Below are 27,953 nucleotides of genomic sequence, written 5' to 3' on the forward strand. Positions count from 1 at the left end.
TTACACAATTTAAAAGTTTTGGTGTGCCTTCATAAAATGTCTGTGCCAAGCTTTTGTCAAATTACCCCTAGAATCAAGGAATAAAAGACATGTTTTACAGCATATTTCAAGAGATGTTTCCTTGTATTATGCATGAGTCTTAAAGTAGTGCATTAGTCACTAAAGTATCTCAAAATTTTGCTAGTTTATTTCTATTCCCATTATTTTCGATGGGTGGAAAAAAAATGTATGCTCCAAAGGCAATATTATATTATTCTATTATGACCGGCATGTTTAATTTCTGGAATATTTTAGCCTCACGCCTGAATGCTCTCTGGCTTATGCCTTGGTGAAACAATTAGAATGTGCCACGAATCAATTTGGGCTGTGCAGCTGAGCTCCATCACCCTCTCGTTCCTCGTCTTCCTCTTCCGCTTCAGATATGGAAGGAAGGTGCATGTCTAATTAAAACGATAATTACGTTTAGGCTGGTGTGGTTGATTGTTGCTTTAAACAGTGGTCTTGTGGGTACATCCCATATGAGGCAAAAGGTACAGTTTTCCTTTTTCCATCAGGTGCCTTCTCTTTAGAAGGGACTATTCTGCTCTCTAGTGGCGACTGAGTTACACTGTAAGCCACTACGTAAGTGTCTAAAAGTTGAAACTGTAACTAACTTTTATCTTTCTTATTTCATTTCATTTTGTTCATTTCCATTTTGATCATCTTTAAAATGTGCTTTTAAAAAATATACTTTCTTTATTTTATAAAATATTATTTTTCCTTTAGAAAAAAACGAATGTGTGTGAATATATATATATACATATATATATATATATATATATATATATATATATATATATATATATATATATATATATATATATATGTATATATATGTATATATATATATATATATATATATAATTATTATTATATATTATATAATATATTATTCTAGATTAAATTAAACGATTCACTAGGAAGCTATCACTTTGTCCATAATCCAGATAATGATTTCAGCAGTTAAATTTTGCTCTACGTTTTTTTTAAATAGGAAAATTAATCATATGTTCAAGTTTGCTGCATTTCTGTGCATTAAAACCAAATTAATAATGATGATGAAAGGAAAACTGTAGAACGGTCTTTTTTAGAATGCACGCCAACTGAATGATTTGCATAAACGTTAATGTTAATGTGATGACAAATGAGAAATTATTCATTTTTAATTCTTTTATTTACAGTATAGGTTAAAGCCCATGGGTCACTTTGTATTTATGAAAAACGAACACACGCACAGTAGTTTCCTGCACTGCAGATGTTAAATTAGACGTCAATCAACCAAAGAGGGCGGTCTGTTGTCTTCATTTAAAGCCTTTCATTGGCTGAAATTCTTACTGGTAACGCCTAATAATGTGCTTCTATCTTATAATTGGTCCAAATCGGCACAGCAACAATATACGTCAACCATACGAAACGCTTTGATTGGCAACTCGCGTGGCCCACATTAAGCGAAACGGCTAGGCAGCTAACGCACCCAAGCCGGAGCGAGCTAAAGGGATAGGGAGATTGATGCGTGTGCTTTGTTTTGAGCTCATATTTCTGCTCCTCGCCAAGCTGTTTGTCAGAAAGCCCACTCAGCGCTTGTCTTTTAGCGCCGTTACCAGTTTCCCCTTTGGTAGTCACAAAACATTTACAAAACTGACGCTGCCTTGGTGAAGGTAGGGCGGATTTTTTTTCCTCTCTCTCCTCGCGACGCAAACGCCGCACCGGTTGATCCAAAATGGCGTCGCTCTAGCTGACAAGTGAAAATTTGCCATCTAGCTGCGCTAGCTGTTAGCATCCGAGCCGGCTGCTAGAAGTCTATCCTTGGCTAAAACTGCGTTGTCGCCTCTCCGGTAACACTCCGATTTGGTGTGATAATAAATGTAATTTATTGCTTGCCGATCAGAAGAAGATCGGATGTAGTATCCCAATTGCGGCTCCGGTAAGCGGCTAACCGTGGTGCTTTGCCCTGCTCCGCTGCACTGGAACGCCAGTGCCCCCCCACCCCAACCAGATTAGCAAATTTGTCGCATTAGACAGTTCTTATAATCTGATTTAGTTAACAGTTAAAACTCAAGTGGTATGTATTTTGCCTGGACTTAATGTTGTTTTAAACGCCTTTTTTGCAAACGACGTCGTTTCGCCCACCGGCTGGATTAGCTCGTTAGCCGGCTAGCCCAAATATGTGTGTGTGTGTGTGAGGGGGGGGTGGCTTTGTTCTAACAAAGACGGTCACGAATGACTTTATCCACGTCTTTGTCACTCGTGTCCAACCTTTCGCAGAGAAATGTGTGTAAACACGGCATCAAGCGCGCATTGTCGCATTTGTCTCATGAATGCTTTCGTATTATGCGTATTCGTCAGTGACGAGGCCGGGCTGTAATGGAACTACGGATTGAAATTTGAAATAAAACATTATTTTTCCCTGTTGGATTATATATTATGATTGGTGTGTGATTGCTCGATTATATATTATGATTAGTATGTGATTGCTCATCTGTTGACTTGGTGGTTGTTCCTCTTCTCCCTCCACAGCACCGTTTCCCCCCCATCCCTTCCTATTATCCTTATTCTTTCCACTACTCTTCATTGTCAAGCCGCCAAAGTGGAGAGTGTGATTGCAGAAGGGGGTGCTTCTCGTTTCAGGTAATGATCATCTTGTGTTGTACTGTATTTCTATTCCCCCCTCCTCCCACTCCTACTCCTCCTCCGTGTAACTTCCGGCTGCAGAGAACAAAGCAGGATATGGGAAAAGCTCAAAATGGCTGTTTGTGCAGCCGGAGGGGTGAAGTGAGGAGGCGGGGGTTCTGTTGATACGAGCCTTGTGATGATCTTATTGCTCTGGGTGGAGGATGGCAGCACAAGCCTGCTGCATTGGGCATGTCATCGGCTGTGTGTAGATAAAGCGTACGCGCCCGGGAACCACCACATTAGATGGAATGTCGTAGGCTCCAAGCATAAACCGCGGTCAGTGCATTTCTCTAATTCAAATATATTGTTACATTAAAGTAACTCAGTGAGAGCCAAAACAAATGTGCCATTTCAAAGATAAAACTGATAGCCATTCATTTTACATCTTACAATACTCGAAATGTCAACATGGTCTGGAAATCAATATCTTTGTTCAATTCTATTACATTTATGTAAATAAAAAAAACAGCGCCCAATCTAAGGTTTGTGTAAGGTTTATGACACAGCATCTTAAAATTAGCAGCAGTGGTAAAGACCAATGCTATATTTTGTTTTTCGAATATTTTTAAAATAATTATAAATAAATTCGAGTCACGACAGTAAGACATCGAGGTAACAATTGAGTCTTGACTTTGGTGTATAATTACAGTCCTAGTTAATACACCATTATGCAGAACCTCTCATGGGTTAACCCAAATGCTTAACTGTTGTTATCCATAAGTACAGAAATAATTAAGTGCAGTATTTGGATTATGAAGTCAAATTCGAGTTACTTACGGAGATTCTTGAAATGAAAAAGCATGAAATCCCTTGATGTCCAAAATGTCAAGAGCTGGCTGAAATTGAAAAGAGTTGATTTGAAAGCACTCTTCGTGATGCTGGACGCGTTCTTGTTTTTGTTTTTCATCAATATCCCCAGCCCCCCACCCCCCCACCCCGCTTTAACTGAAACACTAAGAAGTTATCAAAAACAAAATGTGCTGAATTTGACCTGTTCATTTTCATTGGACTGCTACCAATACAGTACCAGCTCTTGTACGGAATCTCATTAGATTGTGCTACACCATGCTTTTTACAAAAATAAATAATTAAGCAAGCATCAGCTGCATGCAGTATTTATTTATTCACGTACAGTTGGCACGTAAACACTTAGGCTGCTCATCGCCGTAACAAATAAAGCCTTCTATTGTAAATCTTATAATTTGTCTCTTTGTGCTCCCTGGCGCAGTGCTTCTTCGGGGGGAGGAGGTGGTAGGGGTGCACCTCAGCACTATCCCAAGACTGTCGGCAACAGGTGTGTCACCGCCTCAACCGTTCTCCCGCACTTGTTGTAAAATGTCACCAGTCATCCACAGATGCTTTGATCCACACCCAGATCCCACAACTGTCACCTCAAGTCATTCAAAGCCATGTTATTGTGTTATTTATTTATTTATTTTTTTTTTGGCGTGAAGGAACATGTGTAATACAAACGGTTTCCTTTGGGTTTCCACAGCGAGTTCCTGGGGAAAACCCCAGGGCAAAGCGTTCAGAGATGGGTTCCTTCACGAAGCACTAGACGAGATGCCAACTCCAGCAACGAAAAAGAGCGGCACGATGCCATCTTCAGGAAAGTGAGAGGGTAAGCAGACCTGCGTTTTGAAGTCTTAGTCCGCGTCCCCCCCAACATCGGCAATTCATTTATGCCAAGCTTGTAAAACCCGATTCGTAGAAGTTTCTTGTCTACACGAGGAGTTGAGGGAAGACTAGCGGTGACTGGAATAGCCAAAACTAGCGAGGCTAACCGCTATTCTCTTCCATGTGTTTTATTCTTGGTCATCACAATGACGCGTTTGTTCGCCTTCCTCCAGCATACTCAATAAACTCACGCCTGATAAGTTTGACAAGCTATGCCTTGAGCTCCTGAACGTGGGCGTAGACTCCAAACTCGTCCTTAAAGGTATCATCTTGCTGGTACGTACACGCACACACGGCGCCCAATGCGTACGCGCGCGCTTTCTCCGGGTGACCCCCGACCGCTTGTTGTGTGTCGTGCAGATTGTGGACAAAGCCCTAGAAGAGCCCAAGTATAGCTCGCTCTATGCTCAGCTATGTCTGCGCTTGGCAGAGGACGCACCAAACTTTGATGGCCCTTCAACCGAGAGCCAAACCTCCCAAAAGCAGAGCACGGTGCGTGTAATTCCTGCAGTTAGTTCTATCGGTGGTTAGAAATTTTACACACACGCTTATTACTCCATCTGGAGTTGTGTAAATGAAAATCACTTGCCACTATTTGCATCATCTTTACAGTCTTAAATTTGACCCTTTTTCATTAAAATAAAAATGGTTAACCTTCCATGTTGATTGTGTTGCTCCTCCAGACCTTCAGAAGACTGCTGATTTCCAAGCTTCAAGATGAATTTGAAAACCGTGCCCGAAATGTTGAAAGTAAGTCTACTTGATGAGGGTCTTTGCATGTCGTGTCGGCTTCATTTGTCCCGACTAACCGCCTTGTCTCGTCCCTCAGTCTATGACAAACATGACAACCCTCTTACTTCTGAGGAGGAGGAGCAGAGAGCCATTGCCAAGATCAAGATGCTCGGCAACATTAAATTCATCGGGGAACTTGGCAAACTCGACCTCATCCATGAATCTATCCTTCATAAGTGCATCAAAACGGTATATACACGTCCTTGATTCTTTGGAACGATGTCCTTCCAAAAACATTGTGTGACGCTCTCTCCTTTTTAAAGCTTCTGGAAAAGAAGAAGAGAGTCCAACTTAAGGATATGGGCGAGGATCTGGAGTGTCTCTGTCAGATAATGAGGACTGTCGGGCCGAGACTCGACCATGAGAAAGCAAAGGTAACCGCAATCAGATCGACCCCGCTATAATTATAGTTTACGCCCATGGAAAGCCATTTAAGGGGGCTCCATTTTTCCACCAGTATACATCTTCTAAAGGTGACGTAGTGTATTGTGCGTCTTTTCATGTTTAGTAGTTGCCAGGTGTCCAAACAAAAGGCCTGTGACATTCTTCAGCCACAATACACAAAGTATAAAGAATTACAGCACAATAAACCATCGCATCACACCATTTCGGGGGATGGAGTATTTCCTCATGCAAAGGCCAAGTAGGACTTTTGTCACCATGACAACCAGCTGCGGTGTTAGGGCAGGCATACAACAATTCAGAGTCTTTGTCGCTATATTTTGGGACTTTTGCGATTTTCTCCAGAGGCTGCTTTTCAAAAAAGCAACGAGCAACAAATCTAGTGACTTTTTGTTGTTAATGAGACTGAAATTCCTTAGAGGGCTTTCCTCTAAATGTCAACATGCATGAATCCACCACTTACAGACATCTTAAGAAATGAGAATTTTGCTGGAAAACTTCATTTATTGTAGTAGTTCAATTAAAAATGTGAAAGTCTTGTATTGATTTATCATATACCAAGTGGAATATTTCATTATTTAGTGTTTTATTTATCTTCTAATGAAACATGGTTTTGACTTTTTGATTACCTGAGTATTTGATAGAAAATGAAATATTGATAGGATAATCTATTCTATAAAGATTTGTTTGTGACAGGTCTAGTGTGTACTTACAGATAAATAATTATATACTTTTTTTTTCGTCAGAAAATATATTTTTTTGTGCGTGGACGCTTTAACTGTAATGCACGCTTTATCTTTTGTGCAAACTTAAGGCTTTTTCTGTTGCCACAGTCTTTAATGGATCAGTACTTTGGCCGTATGCGATCCTTAATGAACAACAAGGATCTGCCAGCGAGGATCCGCTTCCTGCTGCAAGACACAGTGGAGCTGCGAGAGAACAACTGGGTCCCCCGCAAGGCTTTCCTCGACAACGGACCAAAGACGATCAACCAGATCCGACAGGACGCAGTGAAGGTCGGCGGGTCTCCTCCACGTAGCCACGCAGAGCACCCTGCGTGTTGGTTGTGATTATTTATTTTTTAAATAACATTTTTTATGTCTGCAGGATTTGGGCGTTTTCATCCCAGCACAAATGTCGCAGGGCATGAGGATGGACTTCTTCCTGGAAAGCCCCTTCATGCCCAACAGAATGAAATTGGACAGGGAGACGCTGGGCGGATTGGCCGACATGTTTGGACAAATGCCGGGTATGAGTTGAGCCATCGATACACTCAGTTTTATGGACAATCTGCAATTCCGGGACAAATTTTAGCAAGAAACATTAGGTAGACGCACAGGATTTTACTTCAGCGGACAACTTAATCCAGAACTTTACTCATTCACTGCCATTGACAAATTTACTTATCTTTTCACAGTCCAGCCATTCAATCCCAGAACTTATTTATATTTTTTTCAAACGTTAGGGTAAAGGAAGGTCTGAAAATGTCTGGCAGTGAATGAGTTAAGTTTGAAACCGATGCTGTAAACTATAATTATCAAAATTATAATAAAGTAATATCGTCGCTGTCCTGTGAAAAACACTGATCTCCAATTTTGGAAACTTTTAAAAAAAATTCACTTTAATGCAATGTCTGTAATGCGGAAACGTGATTCAGGGATAAATAAGAAAATGAAAAAAAAAATTTCGTGATACGCGTTTTTCACATGACAGCGACGATATTTCATTCTGTGTGAATCTACAAGTTTCACTTTTTTTCCACCCATTGAGATGCACCTGTGTAATAAAAACAAAAGAGCAAAAGTTAGGTTTCATTAAATTTTTCATTGAGGTTTTTTTATATATATATATATATATATATATATATATATATATATATATGAATTTTAAAACCTGCAGCATGACATGATGGCTACAAAAAGTTTACAATTTGACTTAAAATCGCAAATAACCTTAAAAGGGAATGTAGAAACAACATAACCTTCTTATAACAAAGATTTACCACCTGATCAAAAATCAGTGTATTGTTTTTATTGCGTTCATATTTTATGACTTGCTAAATTGATGCAATATTGATGTGTATGTTTTTACATGCGTCCCTCCTCCAGGCAGTGGGATTGGAACAGGACCGGGAGTGATTCAGGACAGGTACTCTCCTACCATGGGACGCCATCGCACCAACCCGCTCTTCAACGGCCACAGCGGCCACATCGCTCCTCAGCCGCAGTCACAGTTCGACATCGGGCCCAAGTCCTCCTTCGTCAAGTCCAACCAGGTAAACGAGCACCTTACCTCTCCTGCCGTGTCATCCCGCCCCAAATGTCTTCACTGTCCTCTCTGTCCGCGCAGGTTCAGAACCAGCATTTCATCAGCCAGAGCCAGAACCACGCGGCCCAGCAGCAGGTCCAGTCCAAGGACTTGCCCCCACGCTTCAGCAAGAAAGGCCAGCTAAATGCGGATGAGGTAACTGCTGGTCACTCTTCTCCGTGCTGCGCCCGCTAGTGTGCGCTCCCCCTCCCCCTTGGCTCGTTGATGATAAAAAGACGCGTTATTCTGAGGAAGCAAACTGCCACCAGTCCTCTCCTCCTCCTCCTCCTCCTCTCTCCTTCCTCCTCTGCTCCTCTTCCTCACACTGGTTGGCGGTCCTCTGACTGTGATTATGAGATCTGAGGGCATGACCACATTTGGTGCTCAGGCTGTGGTTTTGTTTAAGATGCGAGACAAATGCCTTTTTTTTTTTTTTTTTTTTTTTTGGGGTGGTGTTTGTGTGTGTCCTCCCGCAGATCAGCCTGCGGCCGGCTCAGTCATTCCTCCTCAACAAGAGCCAGGTTCCCAAACTCACACCGCAGATCCCCTCCATGATGCCTCCCAGCGCCCAGCCCCCTCGCACGCAAACCCCACCCCTGGGACAGGTGAGCAGGTCTCGTGCAGGTGTCACTTTCAACTGGACAGGGCGTCCCATTAAAATGTGCAATAGTACCATGGCTTAGGAGATTTTTTTTGTTGTAACTCAATTTAGTCAATCAAATCCATATTTCCCATTAAACAAAGTGAAGTGTTATATTTTCTGACTCCAGCTCCAATTGGCCGTTTTCCACATCTGCTTCATACCCCTTGAGTGATTTTTTTTTTTTTTTTTTGTTCTCTAATTGTCTGGCTGAAAGTGCATCAGTGTGTGTGGCTCTCCCAGTTACTTATTTTTTTCTTTTTTTTGCAACATCTTTTTTTTTAATCACGCCACCTTTCAACTCAGCCCCCTCAGCTTGGCTTGAAAACCAACCCGCCACCCATTCAAGAGAAGCCTCCCAAGACCAACAAGAAACCGCCTCCTGCCAGGGAGGAGCTGCTGAAGATGACAGTATGTCCACCAATATTATCATTTTAGCTAGAAATGGGCACCTTCAAGCTACATTGTGTGTTTCACAGCATAGAATTCTACTGATGTACATGCAAGCCGAGTTTGGCACACTGGTGGTGGGTTCTAAAATGTTCTTATTCTCCAGGGAGTGCTTCCAAAGGGATGTTAGGAGGGTGCCCTAAAGGAACCTAAATTGTATTAATCAAAGTTAGAAGTCAAGTTAGTGCCAGGATGTAAATAGATTATATTTGGACCAATTAAGTGAAATTATATTATTTCAAGCTGGTATTCCACATATATAAGGAGGTTCACTATACACCTGCCTAATGTATGTGCCGATATGAGACGTTCATTAAAGTTTAAGAGACACTATTTAACTTTTGATTCATTTCCAAAGGAGGCGACCATGAGCGAGTACTTCACCAGCAAGAACCTGAGCGAGGCGGTCAACGGCGTGCGGGAAATGAAGGCCCCCAAGCACTTCCTGTCGGAGATGCTGAGCAAGATCATCGTGTGTTCTCTAGACCGACCTGACGAGGACAAGGAGCACGCCAGCACCCTCATCCACGCGCTGCGCCTCGACGGGCTCATCACAGCTGAGAACTTCATGCAGGTTTGCATGCTGCCAAAATGCCTTTGTCGTTTTGTCACCAGTAACGAAGCTGCATGGTCACGTCTCTCCTTTTACAGGCTTTCCTCAATGTCCTGGACCAGTGCCCCAAGATCGAGGTTGACGTGCCCCTGGTCAAGTCGTACCTGGCCCAGTTCGCCGCGCGGGCCGTCATCGCCGAGCTACTGAGCGTCGCCGAGCTGGCACACCCGCTGGAGAACGGCACCCACTTCCCGCTCTTCCTGCTCTGCCTGCAGCAGACAGCCAAGCTGAAGGACCGCGAGTGGCTCACCGACATCTTCCAGCAGAGCAAAGTCAACATGCAGAAGATGCTGCCGGGTAGGACCTTAATGGTCATCCATTTTCTATACTGCTTGTCAACTGTGGATCACGCGACAACCATTCACACCTCCATTACTATATATACGACTGTATATACTATTTTGTCCATGAGTGGGTAAACTTCTGCTCAAGGGTGACACTATATTGGACCAGGTCATTTAGATGATGTAAAAACTTTATAGTATGTGAAGTTTATTTCAATGTACAAATAATACTTTCACATCTTTACAATGTACTTGTAATTCAATTAGAATAAATGACTAATAAACTGATTGTTTAATATATATAAATACTGATATTTGATATTTTAATACTCCCATAGTCGCCTCACTTTTGATTTTTTACGGACATAGGGACTATATATATATATATATATATATATATATATATATATATTTATATATATATATACGTACAGGTTTACAAAAGTCATGGTTTGGTACGTACCTCGCTATGGGGGTTGCGGTTCGGCACAGCAATATGTCTCACAAATACATAAGACTTTTTTTGTTGTTGTTTGAACAGAGAGCAAGTTACAATTCAATTTGCTATAAAGCAAAAAACATTTCCTGTTATAAAAGCACAAAATAGAATAAAAACTTGCATATTAGGGTTGTTCATAAATAATAATAATAATAATGATATAAAAAAAAGATTAAACACAGGAAAACACCCTTACTTGTATGGATAGAATGATGTTGCAGGTAGTTAGGTAGCACTTGCCAACTTTAACTTCATTATAAGAGCAGCAGAGGACAGCTCGTGCTCCACCACGGCTCTTGTGACCACGGTCAAATGCGGCGGTCGCTTGGATGCCGCAGCTGATCATTCGCAAACCGTGAAGCCCGCACCGAAATGAATTTATAGTTTGATGACCAAGACTAAAAGGCGGTTCGAAGATTTCTTTAGAGGCGTACTAAGCTCTGGAACGAACCCAGTTGGCATCACTGCTAACCCTTCTCCCATTGTGCAGAAATCGACCAGAACAAGGATCGCATGCTGGAGATCCTAGAGGGCAAGGGCCTAAGCTTCCTGTTCCCACTGCTCAAGCTAGAGAAGGAGCTGCTGAAGCAGATCACGGCAGACCCATCTCCACAGTCCATCTACAAGTGGATCAAGGACAACATCTCCCCCAAGCTCCACACTGACAAAGGCTTCGTCAACATCCTCATGACCAGGTAGTAAAAAGCTACAAAATCTTAACCAGGCATGAGCCAATTTAAGATTCTGACGGCATCATAACTGTGAGCAAAAATATCTTAATATCACTGTATTAAATTTGAGAAAAATCATCCGGCATTAAATGAGTGCTGCACGGAATATACTAAAAACACCACTCTTGGCGTTTCTTCCCGTTACAGAATTGATTGCAACACTTAGCAAACTCCGTTGTTAACCTTCTTTTCTCACCTCAGCTTCCTGCAGTACATCGCCCAGGAGCTGTGCGTGTCCGAGGGCGACGAGCAGCTGTCGGCCCCCTCCAAGGAGCAGCTGGAGCAGGAGAAAACGCTGCTGCTGGCCTTCAAACCCGTCATGCAAAAGTTCCTGCACGACCAACCCCAGCTGCAGGTCAGCGCCCTCTATGCCCTGCAGGTGCACTGCAATGCCAACGGCTTCCCTAAAGGTACGCTGCGACCGCCGCCAAGGGCCACTTAATTAGGTACATCCCGTTTAATTGTGCCTGTGTGAAAGTGCACAGACGCCGCAGAGGTTCTGTGTGAAAGTCCCCCTCTTTTCTGTCCACCTTATTCCTACGCCCAATGAGCGTTTTGTGTGAAATAGGTGCACGACGAGAGCTTGTGTACCTAACAAAGTGGGTATATGGGACTGTATATGGAGCACATCGTCGCTGTCCTGTGAAAAACACTTATATCCAATTTTGGAAACTTTTTTTAATTTTCACATTAATGAGATGTCTGTAAAGCGTAAACACCATTCATGTAAAAATAAGAAAATGGAAAAAAAAATGGAGATAAGTGTCATGACAGCGACGATATGCATATTTAGTTGTGTTGTGTGTTTCAAGGCATGTTGCTGCGCTACTTTGTCAACTTCTACGACATGGAGATTATTGAAGAAGAAGCCTTCCTCGCATGGAAAGAAGACATCACCCAAGAATTCCCTGGGAAAGGAAAAGCTTTGTTCCAGGTATCTTCAAAAAAAAGACATGCTTACGTTGTTTTTATTTGTATTGCATGTAAATAGGTCATGTCAATGAAAATAATTGACCCAGCATACTTGACTGGATTATTTCTAGTCGTCGTTTATTTATGAGTAACTTGGACGCATCAGAGCTTAGGTGTCAAGCAGGCTCATGCAAGCCACAAATCGCCTCGAAAGTTTGCGGATGAACTCGACTGTGGTCTTCTTTCAGGTCAATCAGTGGCTCACGTGGTTGGAGACGGCCGAGGAAGAGGAGTCTGAGGATGACGGCGACTGAAGAGGCGCCAGCCACACAAGATTACACTTTTGCCTTTTCCTTTCCGTTCACCTCCACCATTGATCGGTCGATTGATTAACCACTAACGAGCAACACCGCCACATCTAAATCGTCCTTCCCCCCGTCCTCCTCCCATTCTGTGGCCACGTGTGGAGTGACACGACTTTTTATTTTATTTTTATTTTTTTGTCTTTGTAATGCTTCTTTACCTCCTTTTGACTAATTAGCTCACCCTGGGGATCAAGGATGTAAAATTATTGGTTTAGTCGGCCTGTGCTCGCTTTTTTTTTTTTTTTGCGTCAAAGTTCCTCCTCAACCAATCGCAGGTTAACTTTCCTACCTCTTTAAGTGGGCATTTTGTGCCCATTTTGTTGAAAACGAAACCCCAAAGCCCTGTGCTGAATAGCGTATTTCCTTAAATAATGGCCCCAATTAGTCATATGAAAATAAACGCTTCTCAGGACGTAATCAGTGTAATTATCTCCATTCTTTGGTGAAAACTTTTAAAAACAGTACAGTGAGGCACGTTAACAATCTGGCTAGCCCACGTCATATTGAAGCCATTGTTGTGTTATCAGCAATCTTCTGATTCCATTTGCAATTAAAAACGAATTCGTTCTGGTGTCTGATTTGAGAAGCTACCTAGTGACGTTTAGTGTTCCGGTCACTCCACAAAGTTGTGCGTCATTTTCCCTTTTAATGCCATTTCAATTGAGGTAAACTGTTACATACTTAATTAGTCCCAAAATGAAGGCCTCTTACTCATCTGCAGTTGACTCATCCCCGTTGCTGGCTGCCATTTTCCCAAAAACGAAGGCCTCTTACTCATCTACAGTTGACTCATCCCTGTTGCTGGCTGCCATTTTCAGGAAATATGGCAATAATCCCTTAATTTAAGTGAGACAAATGACAACGCTTATCATGGTCTTATTGTTTTTTAAGTTTCAGTGAATGAAATAAAAAGATGCAAGTGCCCCACTACTAGTTCTCCCCCTACTCATCCCGGCCTACTTAAAAACTGCTGAGTCATTGTTAGTGAACATCATTGTACTCATTCATCATGATTGTGCACCTGCTTTAATGTCAATAAAGTCAGTAAATGAACACCGATAACATCACTTGTCTGAATAGTCGTCCTTGCAGGACTTATTCCTGGTCCGTGGGAATCCAGAAGTATTCCACCAGCTTCCTGCTTCGTCGCTGACCCGTCGAGGACTGTGGCCGCGTTCCCTCAAAAGGGGGCAGCTCGTCAAAGTGGGTCGGCTCGGCGTCCCTCGCCGAGTGCGGCACGCTCGCTCGGAGCATGGTCCTGGGAAACGGGACAGATTTGAGGTTTGAGGAAGTACGGCAGGAAGGTGAATTGGTTGGCCACTAGAGAGAAGCAAATAGGTGGTCGGTGTACTCAATTCATTTGAATCTGAAGCTAATTTGTGTAAAAAATGCTTACACTAAGGCTTAAACACTATCTCTGAAGTTGAAAAATACTGGGGTTGAGTTGTCAGTGCCTTTTCACACAGATTATGGACACTGCAGGGAAAGGCCATCTTTCACTGAGATTCTGCTAAATTAGCACATCAGAGCTGACGTGACAGAAATTGAATGAGTTCAGTGTGTTGTGATGAAGAAAATCGCTGTCAGAACGTGACAATTGGTTTCAGCACGACTTTATAAACCTATTAACATGAAATCAATCAAAATATAAAAACAAGTGGTAGGACTAGGTAGGTTTTTTTTGTTTTGTTTTTTAAACTTACAACTTCCTTTTGAACTTTGAATGCCGTCGACATCAATTGCTGTTGTGTTTTTCTATGGGAATAGGTGGAGAAAAGTGTTGGCAAACTTATTTGGTGAAGCTAGGAACGGAGGAAGGGGGAAAAAAACTATGGCCAGCAGATGGCAGCATTGGGTATATTTTGGATGAGATGACCCATGTAACAAAATATGTGAACATTTGTGAACGTAGGAGAGCTTTGGAAATTTGACCGTAACAAGCCGCATTTGATTGATCAAAATGTTTGTCACGTTAAATGTACTACAAAGAGTGTCATAAATGAAAAAAGATGTCAGAAATAATTTAAATTTAATTTAAAGTGCTGACTGTGTACATGCATGGCACGGTAGCGTGCGCACACGCTACTAAATACGACTACTAAATGTCGTGCAAATACTTTGTCGTATGTTCTGCCATCAAAAATAGTTTCATTGTTGCTGTTGGCATTTTATAGACGAAAAGGACTGTTCAGATGTTTGAGGCATCACTAAAGAAAAATTTGTTCGTGTAAGTCAATGCTGTGCATAAAATATCCTTTCAGAAAAAGCTGTTTTTCTGTGTTTTTTAAGTCCAAAATAGGATGGAATAATGTAGAAACAAACTTTCTGTGACTAAACGAGAGTTGACTTAATTTTTGAGTTTCATTTGGTATTGATGGTAGCTGTCACTGGTCGTCGCCGCTTTACCTGGATGAGCTCCTCTCAGGTTCTTCGGACTTGGCCTCCGGCATAGTGGAGATGGAAACAGGATCGCCCTCCTGCCTCAGAAAAAAACACATGAAAGACTGCAACCATAGAACTAAACTACTCTCAAGATTTGATGACAATTTGTCTTACCGTGAAATTTTTGGGCGTACCGTCTTGATTTTTGAGAATTTTAACCCGCTGGTCACTCTCAGTCATGCACAGGAAGTAGCTCTTGATGCTAGCCTGACACTAGAAGACATATAGTAATGCCATCCATGGATTTGTTTTTGCTGTTTGATTATCCAATTAGTTAATTATTTTTGATAATGTATTAATCTTTTAGATACATTTTAAATTTAAGATTAAGAATTTTAGCATTTCAGTAAATGTTTTCTGATACTGTACTCCTCCGTGAAAGATTGATTGTTGGTCTTTAATGAAAATAAAACTTTTGCTTTTACTTTGGATGATCAATATTTGTGCCTATTTTCCAAAATATTACGGACCAAAGCAGAAACTGAATCATAATTTGTTTGTGCATATTCCAGACTTTATTTAAAATGTCTTGTTTTTTAATGAAGTCATGAAAATGAAACCTTTTTTGAATTCAATCCAATTTTAGATTAATCTATTAAATAGTAATAATCATTAGTTGCCGACCTATTCAAGTGCCTTACCAATTTTTTAATGTCGGAAACCAAAACGAGTGAGCGCAGGAAACCTTTGTGATTTCTAAACACGCATTCTGTCAGATTTTTGACACCCCCCACCCCCCTCCTTACTCATGAGTCCTAATGAAAATTTGAATATATGAAAACATGATGGTGAAAGCAAGAACTCTTGATTGATATATTTTTTTTAACTGTAACGCAATGTCCAAGACTCGTTGCTTTTTGAAAACTATGAGAAAGTCCCACTCACGCTCTTGTCCCGCCGCATGGCCTTCAATTGTTCCTGCGCTCTCAGCACGCCATCCAGTGTACCGTGCTTCTCCTTCCAGTTGCGGCACTCGTCCGCCCAATCCCTCCGCTCGCGCTCGGCCAGACGCCGCTCGGCCTCAGCCTCCTCGCGGCCCCGCTCGACTCGCTCGAGAGCCTCCCGCGCCGCCGCAGCCCGACGTTGCCATTCCGCGTCGCTGGAAACGCAACATCGGAAACGTAACATTGCCAAGACGGATATATTGATTACTCGGCGCAAGAAACCAACTGATTAGTATGTAAATGTATAAAGACAAGTCCAGGTGTTAGCCTCGTGCAGCTAATCAGGGAAGCTCTATAACCTCTACTAGTTACGATTTTCATCTGACCTCCATTGATGATAGAAAAAATGTTGCTTTTTGTGGTCAGATAGCAAAAGCACCTAACACCTTAAGTTAACTTGATATTACTTAAAACCTTCATTATGTTATCAGATTTTAGTCGATAGCCGAAGTTCTGTTTTTAAAGTTAGACTAAAATGACAATAAATTCAGGTGTTAGCGTCATGTGGCTAACAAGCTAATGCAGTGGTCACCAACTCCGGTCGTCAAGACCCCCCGCCCCACCCCCATCCTACATGTTTTAGATGTTTCCCTCCTCCAACACACCTGATTCAAATGATCTCCATAAGCATGATAACGATCCTGATCATTTGAATTTGTTGGAGGAAGGAGAAATCCTAAACATGCATGATAGGGGTCAATGAGGACCGGAGCTGGTGACCCCTAAGCTGGTCATCCAGTCACCAGTTTGATCCGAACTCCTTTGATGTTATCAGCAAATAACCTATTGATTTTGGATCCAGCTAACGTTTTCAAAGTTAGGCACATTAAAATGAAGTCAACAAACCAAGGTGTTCTCGACCAGTCTCTATTCTCGTTGGACCTCCATTGATGATATGTTAGCAAGAAACCTACGGATTTCAGTTGATATTTGAGGTTTTCCAAACTACATGTTAAAACAAAGACATCATCCAGGTGTTAGCTTTGTGTGGCTAACAAAAGAAGCGCAGTTGTTTTAGTTAAGCCTTTCACTTTCCTCTGCTTCCATGGCGTATCAGTATTTCACTAGCCTCTCTTTGAGGTGGTGGTTCTCGTCATTGGTCTGTCTCAGCTTGTGTCTGAGGGCGTCCCGGTCCTCCTGCAGGTCCTTGTTCTCCCGCTGCAGGGCCTGCTTGTCGGCGACGGCTCGCTCCAATTTCAACTGCACCTCAAACAGGTGCTTCTCTGTCTGAACTAGAACCAGCTGAAGGTCCGCACGCTGAAGAGACAGAAATCCTTTCCTTTCACAACAAAAATAATCTTGGTGGTGAGTAAAAGTGTGTTCTTGTTTACAATTGTGTGTTTTTGTGAAGTGTGTATTTACGTGTGTGGTCTTGGTCGCGTATGCGCTAATGCAAGCTAGTGCTAGTGTGTGTGTTTTTACCTCCTTCTTCAGCTCTTCCACTTGTCCCGTCAGTCTTGTGCCTTGTTCCTGGGCTTCCTCCATGTCCCGCTGACCGGCAATGGCGCGGGCCTCTGCGAGGACTCTGCCCTTATCAGCCTCCCCTCGCTGCGCCTCAGCCTCAGCGGCGGCCTGCGAACATAACGCCGCCCTCTGCTGGCTCTGGCACAGGCGCTGCTTCAGCTAGGAAACATGAGTCTGAAGATGAAACTGGATGCTAGCCACGACCTCCTTGATGGATACAGGTCACAGTGTTTTTTTACTTTTAGCAACCCATATGATATGGGTTTCTTCCAACGTATTAATCACTATTGTGATGCTATTAGTTCTAGTGTATGAGGTATTCTGCAATTCAACATATACCAGGGTCCGACTTTAACAGTGGCCTGCGGCCAGGACGCCACTGCCAACCTTTTAGATGCTGGACACACCAGGCCAGAACAAATTTTGAAATCAGCATTTACGTCATAACAATTTTTGGCCGTCGAAGATGACCCAGAGTGCATTTTCAGTTTTGGACAGAAAGGCTTTTGATACCGAATGATGTTTATAACATTTCAGCAAAGTAAGTAAATATCGAGTTGAGTGTATGTAATTATTCAATGACATTCGGAACTATCGTGCGATGTCTACGTAACTGCCAACGCAACTCAAACGACGTGTACGGTATGTACGTAACTCGAGTGTCATACGCACGTAACTATCACTATGTATCAAGTAACGTGTACATACTGCAACTATTGAGCGACATGATTGTAAATATCGAGCCTCATGTACAGTATGTAACTATCAAGTGTACGTGACTATCGAGCGAGTAATTGTGAGTTGTGAGTAATTATAGAGCCACGTGTCGGTTAATATCAAGAGGTGGCTACCTAGCTACCGGGCAAAGTCGACGTACGTAATCACGAGCGACACGCACATAATTTGACGGTACAAAACTTTCAAGTGACGTATACGTAACGTAACTATCGGGGATCTATCGAGTGTAACTATCAAATTGATTGACATCTCAACTATTCAGCGATGTCTACGTACCTATCAAACAAAATGATCAATCGTACAAAGCATACGTACTTGATTGATAGGCACTTAACAATTGAATCTATGTTACTATCCATTAGCTTATATGTTACCATCAAGTGTACGTAACTATCAACTGACGCGGGTTTAAATGTCAAGCGACATTTTCATAATGATGTGCATGTAACAGCTGAATCTACATAACTGTGAAATGACGCGTACGTCAGATTTAGGTGTACGTAACTATGGTGTGGACTGTGGCGTGTACGTTAAGGGCAATAACGTACATCTTTGACTTGTGCCGTCAACTCCTGGTTGACGCTCCTCAGGTTCCTCATGACGAGCTCGTTCTCTGAGCGCATGGTAATTCTCTCCATGCGAATTTCGTCCGAGAGGAACTTGTTCTCCTTCCTCAGGTCCTCACACTCCTGGGTTCACCCCCAAACACCACGAAACCAAAGGAGACCAACATTTAACGATGACACAGCAAGAGCGCTATTCATTTTGGGAGCATTTTGAATTGTCACAGTCACGGCCAGTTGCGATTTGATGATTTGCCCAAAAAAGGTGAGAAAACAAATATCACAACCTAGAAACCTATCTATCAAGTATCACCGTATCGTGATACTAGTTATCGGTATCATCGACAATGCCTGTTTTTAATACGAAGCTTTTCCTTCTTCGGTTACATAGGTATTCTATATTGTTTTCTTACAACACAATAGTAAAAGTTAGCTAATTTTGCTTTTTTATTTTCGTCAGTGCACAACGTTCGCAAAACCGTAAGAACACGTTTTAGTAACATAAAAGCCCCAGTCAAAGCTAGTTAGTATTTTTTTTAACAAATCTTTTTTGTTGCATCAAGTTATCAAAACAAGTCATATGAGTGCTTCTACAAGAGTCTTACACAGTTATCTGTACAGCTATATAATTATGGAGTGTAAGTACGTTCAACACCTCTAATTATCGTACAATGGCCGTATCGTGATATCATTGATATCGCTGTAGTGTGAAAACATGTTTACTCTATCTCCTCCCTACCTTCCTCTTGCGAACCAGCTCTCCCTGCAGGTGGTTGATGTGCAGAAAGGATGCGTTGGAGCTTACGCCGGCACTGACGGGCCTCACCACTCTCAGGGGCCTCCGGGCCGGCCTGGAAAGAAGTCGGCCCCCTTCCTGTGCCTCCGTGATCCCGGTCCCGAAGCGCACGCCGCTCATGGTGAGAGACTTGCCAAGGCCGTCGTCGGATGAGCCGGACGAGCGCAGGTCCGTGTGGGATTTGGCTCGGAGCGGCATTTTCTTCCCCCTGAGTGAGGCTCCGGTTTTCACGATTGCTGGGTCATCACCTGAGTTTCATTCAATATTTATCATCAAGTAACAAGAGAACATTTGGGACACCAGAGAACTTTAACTGTCCTTGTTATAAGCGCTTTATTAAACCCAAAAGGCAATGCTTTGAGTCACATTTTATCATTATTACAATTCTAAAAAAAATAAAAATTAACCACTGTAAATAGTAATGGCTGGCGTGGTGAGGATTTTTTTTAAAGACAATTCCGGTACTTAGCAGAACAGATTTCCGATATTGATTAATCGGCCAATCAATTGAAAAATATATAATTAATAAAATAACATATTTTTTGGTCCTCTAACACTTATAACAATAAAGATATGACTTACAGGCAGAACATTTGATTTTTTTACAACACTTTGTCCTATAGTATTTGTATCACATCACAACAAAAATCGGCTGAATTTTTTAATGGGGTTTTCTTTCCAGAGGTGCGGGAGGGAGTCAACATTAGAGATAGACCGATACGTTTTTTTTTTTTTTCAGGGCCGATACCGAAATCGATTATTAGTAGTGAAGAAGGCCGATAACCGATATTTGGAGCCGATTTTTACAGTATTTTCAGTAAAAAAAGAAAATATTAGCATCAAAAATAAAATTCTTGAAATTTTGTTGAAATGTCTTTAAGCATATGTTTACTGAACATTTTTTTCAGATTTGCATAATGTTGATTTTTAAAAATATTTTTTTATTATGATTACTACATTTTTGACAATATACGTCTTTGTTATCAAATTCTAAAAGAAAAAGTTCAGAGAGCACCCAGGTGTGTCAGCATGTCTTAAAAAATGAAATAAAAACTTAAAAAATAGCTCCATATAGTTTTCTACAGTAAACTCCAAAATTTCAAAATGACAGAAAAGTTCAACTTTCACATATCTTTGTTTTGATTTCAGCACAGTTTTAAATTGATTTATTATCGGCCAACAGATAAAAAAAAAAAAATCTGGTGCCGATATTCGTCAAAACACCGAATATCGGCGCCGATAATCAGCCCGGCCGATGATCGGTCTATCCCTAGTCAACGTCATTATCTTTGTATTAATGTGTAAAAAAAAAAAAAAAAAGGAATTATAAAATATAGGCTAATTTTAAAAGAGCTAATATTCATGCCAATTAAAATCAGCCGGGTTGGTTAATCAGTCGGGCCTTGATAATTATTGTATCGTGGTACTATCGCTGGAAAAGTGGCTCTAAATTGGACTGTTGGATTGGCTGGTGCGCGTCCGATGATCCTCTGTGAGTCGAAAGAGTTTCAGTAGGCCTCTGGACGAACTTTACAGTTAAGGTGAGAAGAACAACGGGAGCATGGGAACATCAGGGCGGAAATTCCAGTTTTCCCAACGGGCGTTTAATGCTGACCAGGCACAAAAAAGACGGGGGGCGGGGGTGGGGCGGAAACGAATGCACAATTTGCACACAGACTTGATGACATCATATTGTGATGATGTCCCTAGCCGGAATCGAGTTTAAAGAGTTTTGTGACCGTGTTTGACAACACGACAACAAAATAGATAGCAGTGCAGGTCTTGCTGGTTATCTGGTCAACAGGCCACACTGCAGATTTGACCTCCGCTTTCCTGCTTCCTCCCGTCATCCGTCGAGTTCGCTTTGCTTTTTTCGCCGCATTGGCTTCGTGTCCTAGCGAGGCAGAACATCGTGCCGGCGGTGGACGTGACCGCTTGCAACATGTTGACTTGCTTGTTGACGCTGACGCTCACTTCCACGCTCCTCAAAGGTACCCGAATAAATGGAGGCTACGCTTTGAACTTGGTGATGATTCTGTCATGGGTGCATGAATATGAATGAAGAGATGCTTTTAACTTGAATGCTTTGGACACTTCATTAGGCACAGAGTCTAATCCAATACAATGCTCAATCCTCCAGTTGTTTATGATGCTTGATATTGTATTTATACAGTTGTGATCATAAATTTACATACCTTGGCCGTCGGATTTTGTTAAATATTGGCACTTTTTCAGAAAATACGACTGATGACTGAAGTATGTCATTATTTCCATTATTGCCATGTTTTGTTTAATGAGTGTGCTTTTAGGAAAAGCCGAAAAGTTTATCGGTAATTTGAATCCAAAGAGTACATACCGGTACATATTTTTAAAAAATCTCATAGGCAATTTTATGAGCACACTATCTACAGTATATCAACTCCATTAAAGTTTTTTGAATTAGAGTTTAGGATTACAGTGTGTAAGATTTTACAATATGGGGTTGAAATAAAGTTTGTGATTAGCTGTTTGGATTAGGAAACATGGTGAAGCAGCAATTAGGTGTTATGCTGCACGCAAATGGAATAAGATGCCAACGGAAGCGAAGTCAGCTCCAAGTGTGAATGCTTTTGAATTCAGATTAAAAAGTATGCTTTTCTTCCTATACGTATGATTGAGGTCTTTCAAATCATTTTTAAAATAAATTTTCCAAATTCTTTTTCCTGCAATCTATGTTCTTTTAGCAATTTTAGTAAAGTACCTTTTGTTTTTGTACTTCGTTTTTAAATGTTTTTAGTTCTTTTGTTTGTAAATGTATTTAAATGTTGTACTTTTTAAATTTTTTAAAGCACATTGAGTTACCTTGTGTATAAAATGTGCTGTTTAAATAAAGACGCCTTGCCTCGGATTAGGATTTAGATTTAGGGTTTGCAGTTTGCGAGTGTCATGTGACCAAAGTTGGACCTAATATCTATGAGTCCTGTCCGCAGCCTCCCAAGGTCAGAGCGTCGCCGGGGTTTTCCTGCTCATCGAAGGCGGAGCTTACACCTTCAACTTTACCGCCGCGCCCGCCGCTTGCCACTCACATCACGCCACCATAGCGACCACCGCCAATGTGGAGGAGGCACTGCGACACGGGCTGGAGACGTGCAAGTACGTGGATTCACTTGTTTTAGAACAGTTACGTTTCATTTGTTTTGAGAATTGCATAAGGTGAAAAATACATCTACATTTGGGACACACCACGTTGACTCATACGTCATATTAACGACCTTGATGTTCACTTTCGAGATCTCTCATTATTTTGTCAATATTTGCATACAATTTTCAAAATCTTTTTTTTTTTTTTCCTGACTACAAAACCTACCTGCTTCAAAACTGCAGTAGCTAAATTTAGCCATAAAAACGAATTTATACATATACTGGCCGCTTCGGATTAATAGCCATGTCTGCATGTTATAACATGGGATATTTGCAAAGAGTCACACAGATAGTGGTTTTAGAAGCTTTTATTTGCCTCAAACACCGGTAGATGCTTTTTTTCCCCAAACAATGCAGAACGCTGATTGTTATACAGCCGCGCCACAGTGAAAGAACTTTTCTCAGTTTCGCTTTGTCGTACGAGGCAAATTCGCAGACGAGCTTCCAGCCTTTGGAAACCGGTTTGTTACTTACTGGGGAGATGCAGGGGCTGCACAGATTTATAAGTCCTTGACGGGATGTTGCTCCATGGCCAGACTTGCTGTCCCCCTTGCCAGTGATGGTGGGAGTTGGTCGTCAAACAAACAACAGAGAGACAAGGGTTGCACTGCAGAGATGGCTGTATTTATGGCGCTCGTTCCCTATGCTCAACTCAACTCAAAATGCTTATTTTTGCTCCACTTTATACTCTCTATATTCGCTCATATGCAGCTTCCGCATTAATTTGTGCCAAAATGTGTCTGAACTCGTTGTGAGGTGTTGCATCGTGATGTGTGCTACACCTTCCCAGATTTGGCTGGGTAGCGGAACAGGTGGCCGTCATCCCGCGACTTATAGCGAGCAGCAAGTGCGGAAATGGCAAAACGGGATTGGTCAAGTGGAACGCCAGGGAGGAGCAGGCTTTTGGCGTCTTCTGCTTCACTGCGACAGGTATTGACTGTACACATGCTAGGAGGGAGATTATCTAGTCATGTTATCAACTAGAATACTAGACACTTGTGTATTATTCTTCAATATTTGCCCATTTTGTTCAAGATTTTATGTGTTTTGTCTAATAATTTTGTATTGTGTTCTAATATAATTATTTGATATTTTTGTATTTTTTTTTCGTTATTTATTTTTTCAAACGTTTTTGTATATTTTCATCTCATATTTTGTATTTTCCCATGTAGTGTTTTTGGCAAATAATTTCCATTTCATATTCAAATATTTTTGTGGCATATTTAGCATTTTCTAATATTTTTCTCGAGTACTTTTTTGTATTTCTGCCTAATATATTTCCTTCTTGTCTCAATTTGGTATTATTTGTGCATGTTTTATGTACTGGTTTTGTATTTTCTTTTAATATTTTTGAGACAAAAAGGAAAAAAAAAAATTCTTTTTCTAATAGTTGTGTATATCTTGTCAAATAGCTTTCTATTTTTTTTCCCCTAACATTTGCGTATATTTTGTCAAATGTACATTTTTTACATTTTTGTTTTTTTCCTGATATTCCTAATGTTCCCAATATTAGTGTATATGTGTTTATTTATTTACTCTTGTTTAAATTTTGAGCACTACTGCTTTGGGTCTGGTAAGTTATTCACGTACCTAATTTTTTTCACCTGTACTTCTTTTAGTGCTATCTTTTATACTGAGAACCATTGGTAAACCATTGTGGTTGTCTACTGTCATGCATTTGTAATTAATGCACAGTACATGTTTTGTCCTCCTCAACAGCCACCCCGCCAACGTCCACCTCGTCCTCGTCCACGACAACGTCCGACGCACCTCCACTTCTGTTGTCAACATCTGCACCTTCCCCTTCAACGACTGCAACTACAAAAGCGCCCCCAGCCCGGACGTCCCACCAAGTCACTATCCCCACTTCTGCTCCCCTTCTTTCTCGTCATCCATCCTCCTCCTCCTCGTCTGGCCACGCTCTTCCTTCTCATGTCATCACTTCATCGCCCACTTCCTCTTTCTCCTCCTCATCGTCCATCACCTCAGCTCCGGCTCATGCGTCTAATCAGCAGACCCAGAGGCCCACCGAGGCCCCCTTGAGAGGTATGTTCCCGAAACAATGTGAAGTGAATTCATTCGTCCATGTCCGTAATTTATTGGTAATTGCATGTCAAGTTTCAAGTTGCGTTTTTTAACCTTCCTAATGTAAATATTTTACATAATTTCATGATTTTTTTTCATCACTTTCAATATTTTTGTTTTATTCTACAATGCAATTGTTGTATGATTTATTTATTAGCTGTTTATAGTTTGTTTTACATTTATATTCTAATATGTTTGTATTTTTTGTTTAATATTTTGTTTTGTAGTTATTTTTGTATTTGTTCCAAATACTTTTCATCTAATGTTTTCTATTTTTCTATAACATTAGGTGTTATTTAAAATAAAAAGTATTCCTTGTCTAAAATTTTTGCATTTCCCCCCATAATATTTATCTTCCTTTTTATAATAATTTATCTTGTATTATTTCCTATTTTGGGTTTTTAAAATCTAATATATATATATATATATTTTTTTTTATTCTAACATTTTTGAGAATTGTTTTTCCCAACAGTTTTCATTAAAAAAACATCTAGTATTTTTAATTTATAATATTTGTAAAATATTTATATTCCTCATCTAATATTCTATTTTTTCCTATTTATTATTTCTGTTTGCTCAAAATGATTCTCTAATAGTTAGTTAGTTAGTTATACGTAAAAAGAAATCTAGTATCAAAATATATTTTTTACGTTTTGTCGAATGTTTTTATTGTAGCATGTTCATATCCCTATCTTTTTTCCAACATTTTTCCATGTAATAGTTCTGTATTGTTTCTAATATTTTTTCTATGTAGAATTTGCTGGATTACTCAGCCTTTGATTACAGTAAAAATAAAAATGTTCATTTTCTGTTATGTTTAAGGCTTGACTTGCAAAGAAAGCCAAAGAAAAGGCAATACACACCGGCTGATTTTATCCTTTCACTGAGCTCAGTCTGGTTTTTTTTTGCGTGTGTTTTTTCGCTTTTTTAGCAGTTTGGACAGCACTCATTGTACTCGGTGTCATGTTCCTAATGGCGACAGCGGCCGCAGTGTTGTTTTACTACTATAAACGGTAAGTTGAATTCATATTATTATTGGTATTAAAATTAAAGCTATTCTATTCTATATGGGGGGGGTGCGGGGGTGTGTGTGGGTGTGTGTGTGTGTGTGTGACCCCTACTTATCACTCTCTTCTTCCGGGAAAGGAAAAGTGAGCCCTGTAGGTCGCGGGACCTGCAGGGTTACGATGCAGAGGCCGAGATGTGGAAGCCCACGGACAGCCGGACAGACCTTCGTCGAGAAGACGACCATGACGAAGACGAAGAAGAGGAGGAAAGTCACGCAAAATACTCCAGTGACATCATGCTATGTGTGAAGCCACAAATGAGCAGAGCAGGGCATTTTACTACAAATTGAGTGTCCGTTATTAGTCATCCGTCTGCAGCGTGGGTACCCTTCCGTCGTCCGTCATTCTCTTTTTTTTTCCGGGGGTAAAAAAATAATATACACTATAGACCTGTCCGCCTCTAATTTTAAACGGGCATCCGTCGGCGATTCCGACTATGCTTTCATTTGCACCCCACCCCCCGCTGGACGATATGTGAATAGAAAGAGAAAAAAAGTGGCTTACTGGGCCATGGAAGCCTGTTCACAGCCTGGTCCCTCACTCAAATCTGTCCCCTGCGGCCATCGAACACTTGCTGCGAAAAATAGAGTAATGACGGACTACTGACGAATGGCGCACTAAATAAAGAGGCTTCCCTCTATGATTAATCCTTAAATTTAAAAATGTTCCCATCAACCGTCAGCAAAACGGGTGTCCGTCAGTGACGGATAGATGTTCCAGTCCGTCACATAGGCGGAGCGCCCAGCTCTGCAAATGAGCATACACACAGTGTCGCGAAAATATTGTTACATTAATACTTTTCTGACAGGAAAAATAAACATGTTATTTCAAAAGAAACAGTGAGAAAAAAAAACATGTCTGACTCTTTACATTATGCGCGTGTACCTAATGTTGTGGCTAGTAACTATAGTAGCTGTAGGAATGCCTCAGTAATATGATTTCCTTAAAAAAAAGATAAATAATTAATAAATGAAGCAAACTGAATAAACGTTGGCTTAACATATGTGTGTTTGCAGTTGTGTTGAAGAATCTAAAAAGGAAAATACGAAACAAGAAGAAACCCAAGACTTTATCGCCTGTTAGCTAAGACATACTAGCTTCTATTTTTTATTTATTTTATTTTTTTTGTAACATGCTAGCTTGTTACAAATACTTGTAGAGGAGGATGTGGAAGAAGAATTCCACATTACAAACCATTGAAGATGAAAAAGTGAGTCACGTTCACAGAAATGCAACTCAGACTGGCTTTCTGCCACCTTTTATTCTGGCCAATGGCCTTTATTTCATTATAGGGTTTGTTAGAAAATCACACCCCGGCCTTTTATGTATTTTGTACATTATTATTATTATTATTATTATTATTATTATTATTATTATTATTATTATTAAATTACGCAGGTCATGCTTCAAGAAAAAAATGAACAAACATAGACATCTCTTACTGATGCACGGAACGGTCGGATAATACGTCAGGGTGTCCGCCATCTTGTGGAAGTCTTTCGTCAAGTCTTGAGCAAAGGTACTGTATCAGTGTTCTGCTTGTGGTTGCACAAATTGCCAAACAGTCGTGAATACATTGCATAGAATTACAGTTTACAGCTAGGATATATTGTTTAATTGCTGTGTTTTACCCTGATTTTGATTCTGCCCCTCAAAATGAAGGAAACACATTTTAAAATTATGAATAATATTTACCTGTCGAAAGAATTACTAAGATTACATTTCAATATTGAAGACAAGTAAATGTTGGTTCTGTAACAATGACACTGAAACCGCTGACCATATGTTCTTGTCTTGTCCAATTGTACAATTAGTCTGTAAAGCTGTCCATCATTGGAACACTCCTATTATTTCCAGCCTTTTTTCTCAAGTCAAGTCAAATTTATTTGTATAGCCCTTGGTCAAAGAAAAGTCTCAAAGAGGTTCACATGCCCAGAGTCTGTCTTTTTGTTTTATTATGGCTTGTTTAGTTAATAATTATAAGTCCGTTATGTTTCATTATTTTGTAATGTATATATGATTAATATCTAACTACTGCTCCATTGGCAATTATGTTGGGGGTTTTTTTGTCGAAAACTATTTGAGTATTGCCATTTTTGTATGTTTCACTACGTTGTTCAAATAAAGAGTTTAAAAAACAAAGGCCGCCAATGACAGCCACAGGATGACGGCCGTTCTGACGTATCAAACGGATGGGGTGGGCAGAGGGAGAGGTGCATCACGTGTCCGAAAATACATGTCACATTAGCTTTCAACTAAAATACAACCATTACTCTCCCTCTGCCATTGC

At 40.8% G+C, this 27,953-nt stretch overlaps 3 protein-coding genes and 1 non-coding gene across 4 annotated transcripts; 3 read left to right on the top strand and 1 right to left on the bottom strand.

Moving 5' to 3' along the window:
• Nucleotides 1-342: 342 nt before the first annotated feature.
• eif4g2b (eukaryotic translation initiation factor 4, gamma 2b) lies at nucleotides 343-13,451 on the top strand. Its single transcript, XM_086027373.1, has 22 exons — nucleotides 343-432; nucleotides 1,810-1,874; nucleotides 2,557-2,667; nucleotides 3,941-4,006; nucleotides 4,208-4,333; nucleotides 4,563-4,665; nucleotides 4,750-4,881; nucleotides 5,073-5,139; nucleotides 5,219-5,370; nucleotides 5,445-5,555; nucleotides 6,417-6,599; nucleotides 6,691-6,832; nucleotides 7,692-7,858; nucleotides 7,933-8,046; nucleotides 8,367-8,495; nucleotides 8,837-8,941; nucleotides 9,339-9,554; nucleotides 9,632-9,890; nucleotides 10,867-11,071; nucleotides 11,309-11,517; nucleotides 11,920-12,041; nucleotides 12,268-13,451. Exons 1-22 carry the CDS (start codon nucleotides 343-345, stop codon nucleotides 12,331-12,333), a joined length of 2,940 nt encoding a protein of 979 aa, XP_085883499.1. The 3' UTR covers nucleotides 12,334-13,451.
• LOC147149025 (small nucleolar RNA SNORD97) lies at nucleotides 8,106-8,259 on the top strand. Its single transcript, XR_015086699.1, has one exon. It is a non-coding gene; the product is annotated as a small nucleolar RNA SNORD97 (small nucleolar RNA).
• An 11-nt stretch (nucleotides 13,452-13,462) lies between the features above and the next one.
• On the bottom strand, nucleotides 13,463-19,529 carry LOC147149026 (uncharacterized). The gene is made up of 8 exons (XM_086027785.1): nucleotides 19,275-19,529; nucleotides 18,521-18,661; nucleotides 17,193-17,393; nucleotides 16,840-17,027; nucleotides 15,712-15,925; nucleotides 14,941-15,039; nucleotides 14,791-14,861; nucleotides 13,463-13,642 (listed from the first exon to the last, which is right to left on the bottom strand). The coding sequence occupies exons 1-8, from the start codon at nucleotides 19,527-19,529 to the stop codon at nucleotides 13,480-13,482; spliced, it is 1,332 nt and encodes a 443-aa protein (XP_085883911.1). The 3' UTR covers nucleotides 13,463-13,479.
• lyve1b (lymphatic vessel endothelial hyaluronic receptor 1b) lies at nucleotides 19,393-27,107 on the top strand. Its single transcript, XM_086027787.1, has 6 exons — nucleotides 19,393-21,322; nucleotides 22,301-22,463; nucleotides 23,302-23,441; nucleotides 24,231-24,557; nucleotides 25,528-25,609; nucleotides 25,743-27,107. The coding sequence occupies exons 1-6, from the start codon at nucleotides 21,274-21,276 to the stop codon at nucleotides 25,951-25,953; spliced, it is 972 nt and encodes a 323-aa protein (XP_085883913.1). The 5' UTR covers nucleotides 19,393-21,273; the 3' UTR covers nucleotides 25,954-27,107.
• Nucleotides 27,108-27,953: the final 846 nt, after the last annotated feature.

This window comes from Filicampus tigris, chromosome 4 (assembly GCF_054856515.1).
Source record: "Filicampus tigris isolate MCC_2025a chromosome 4, RoL_Ftig_1.0, whole genome shotgun sequence".
Classification (NCBI taxonomy): Eukaryota; Metazoa; Chordata; class Actinopteri; order Syngnathiformes; family Syngnathidae; genus Filicampus; species Filicampus tigris.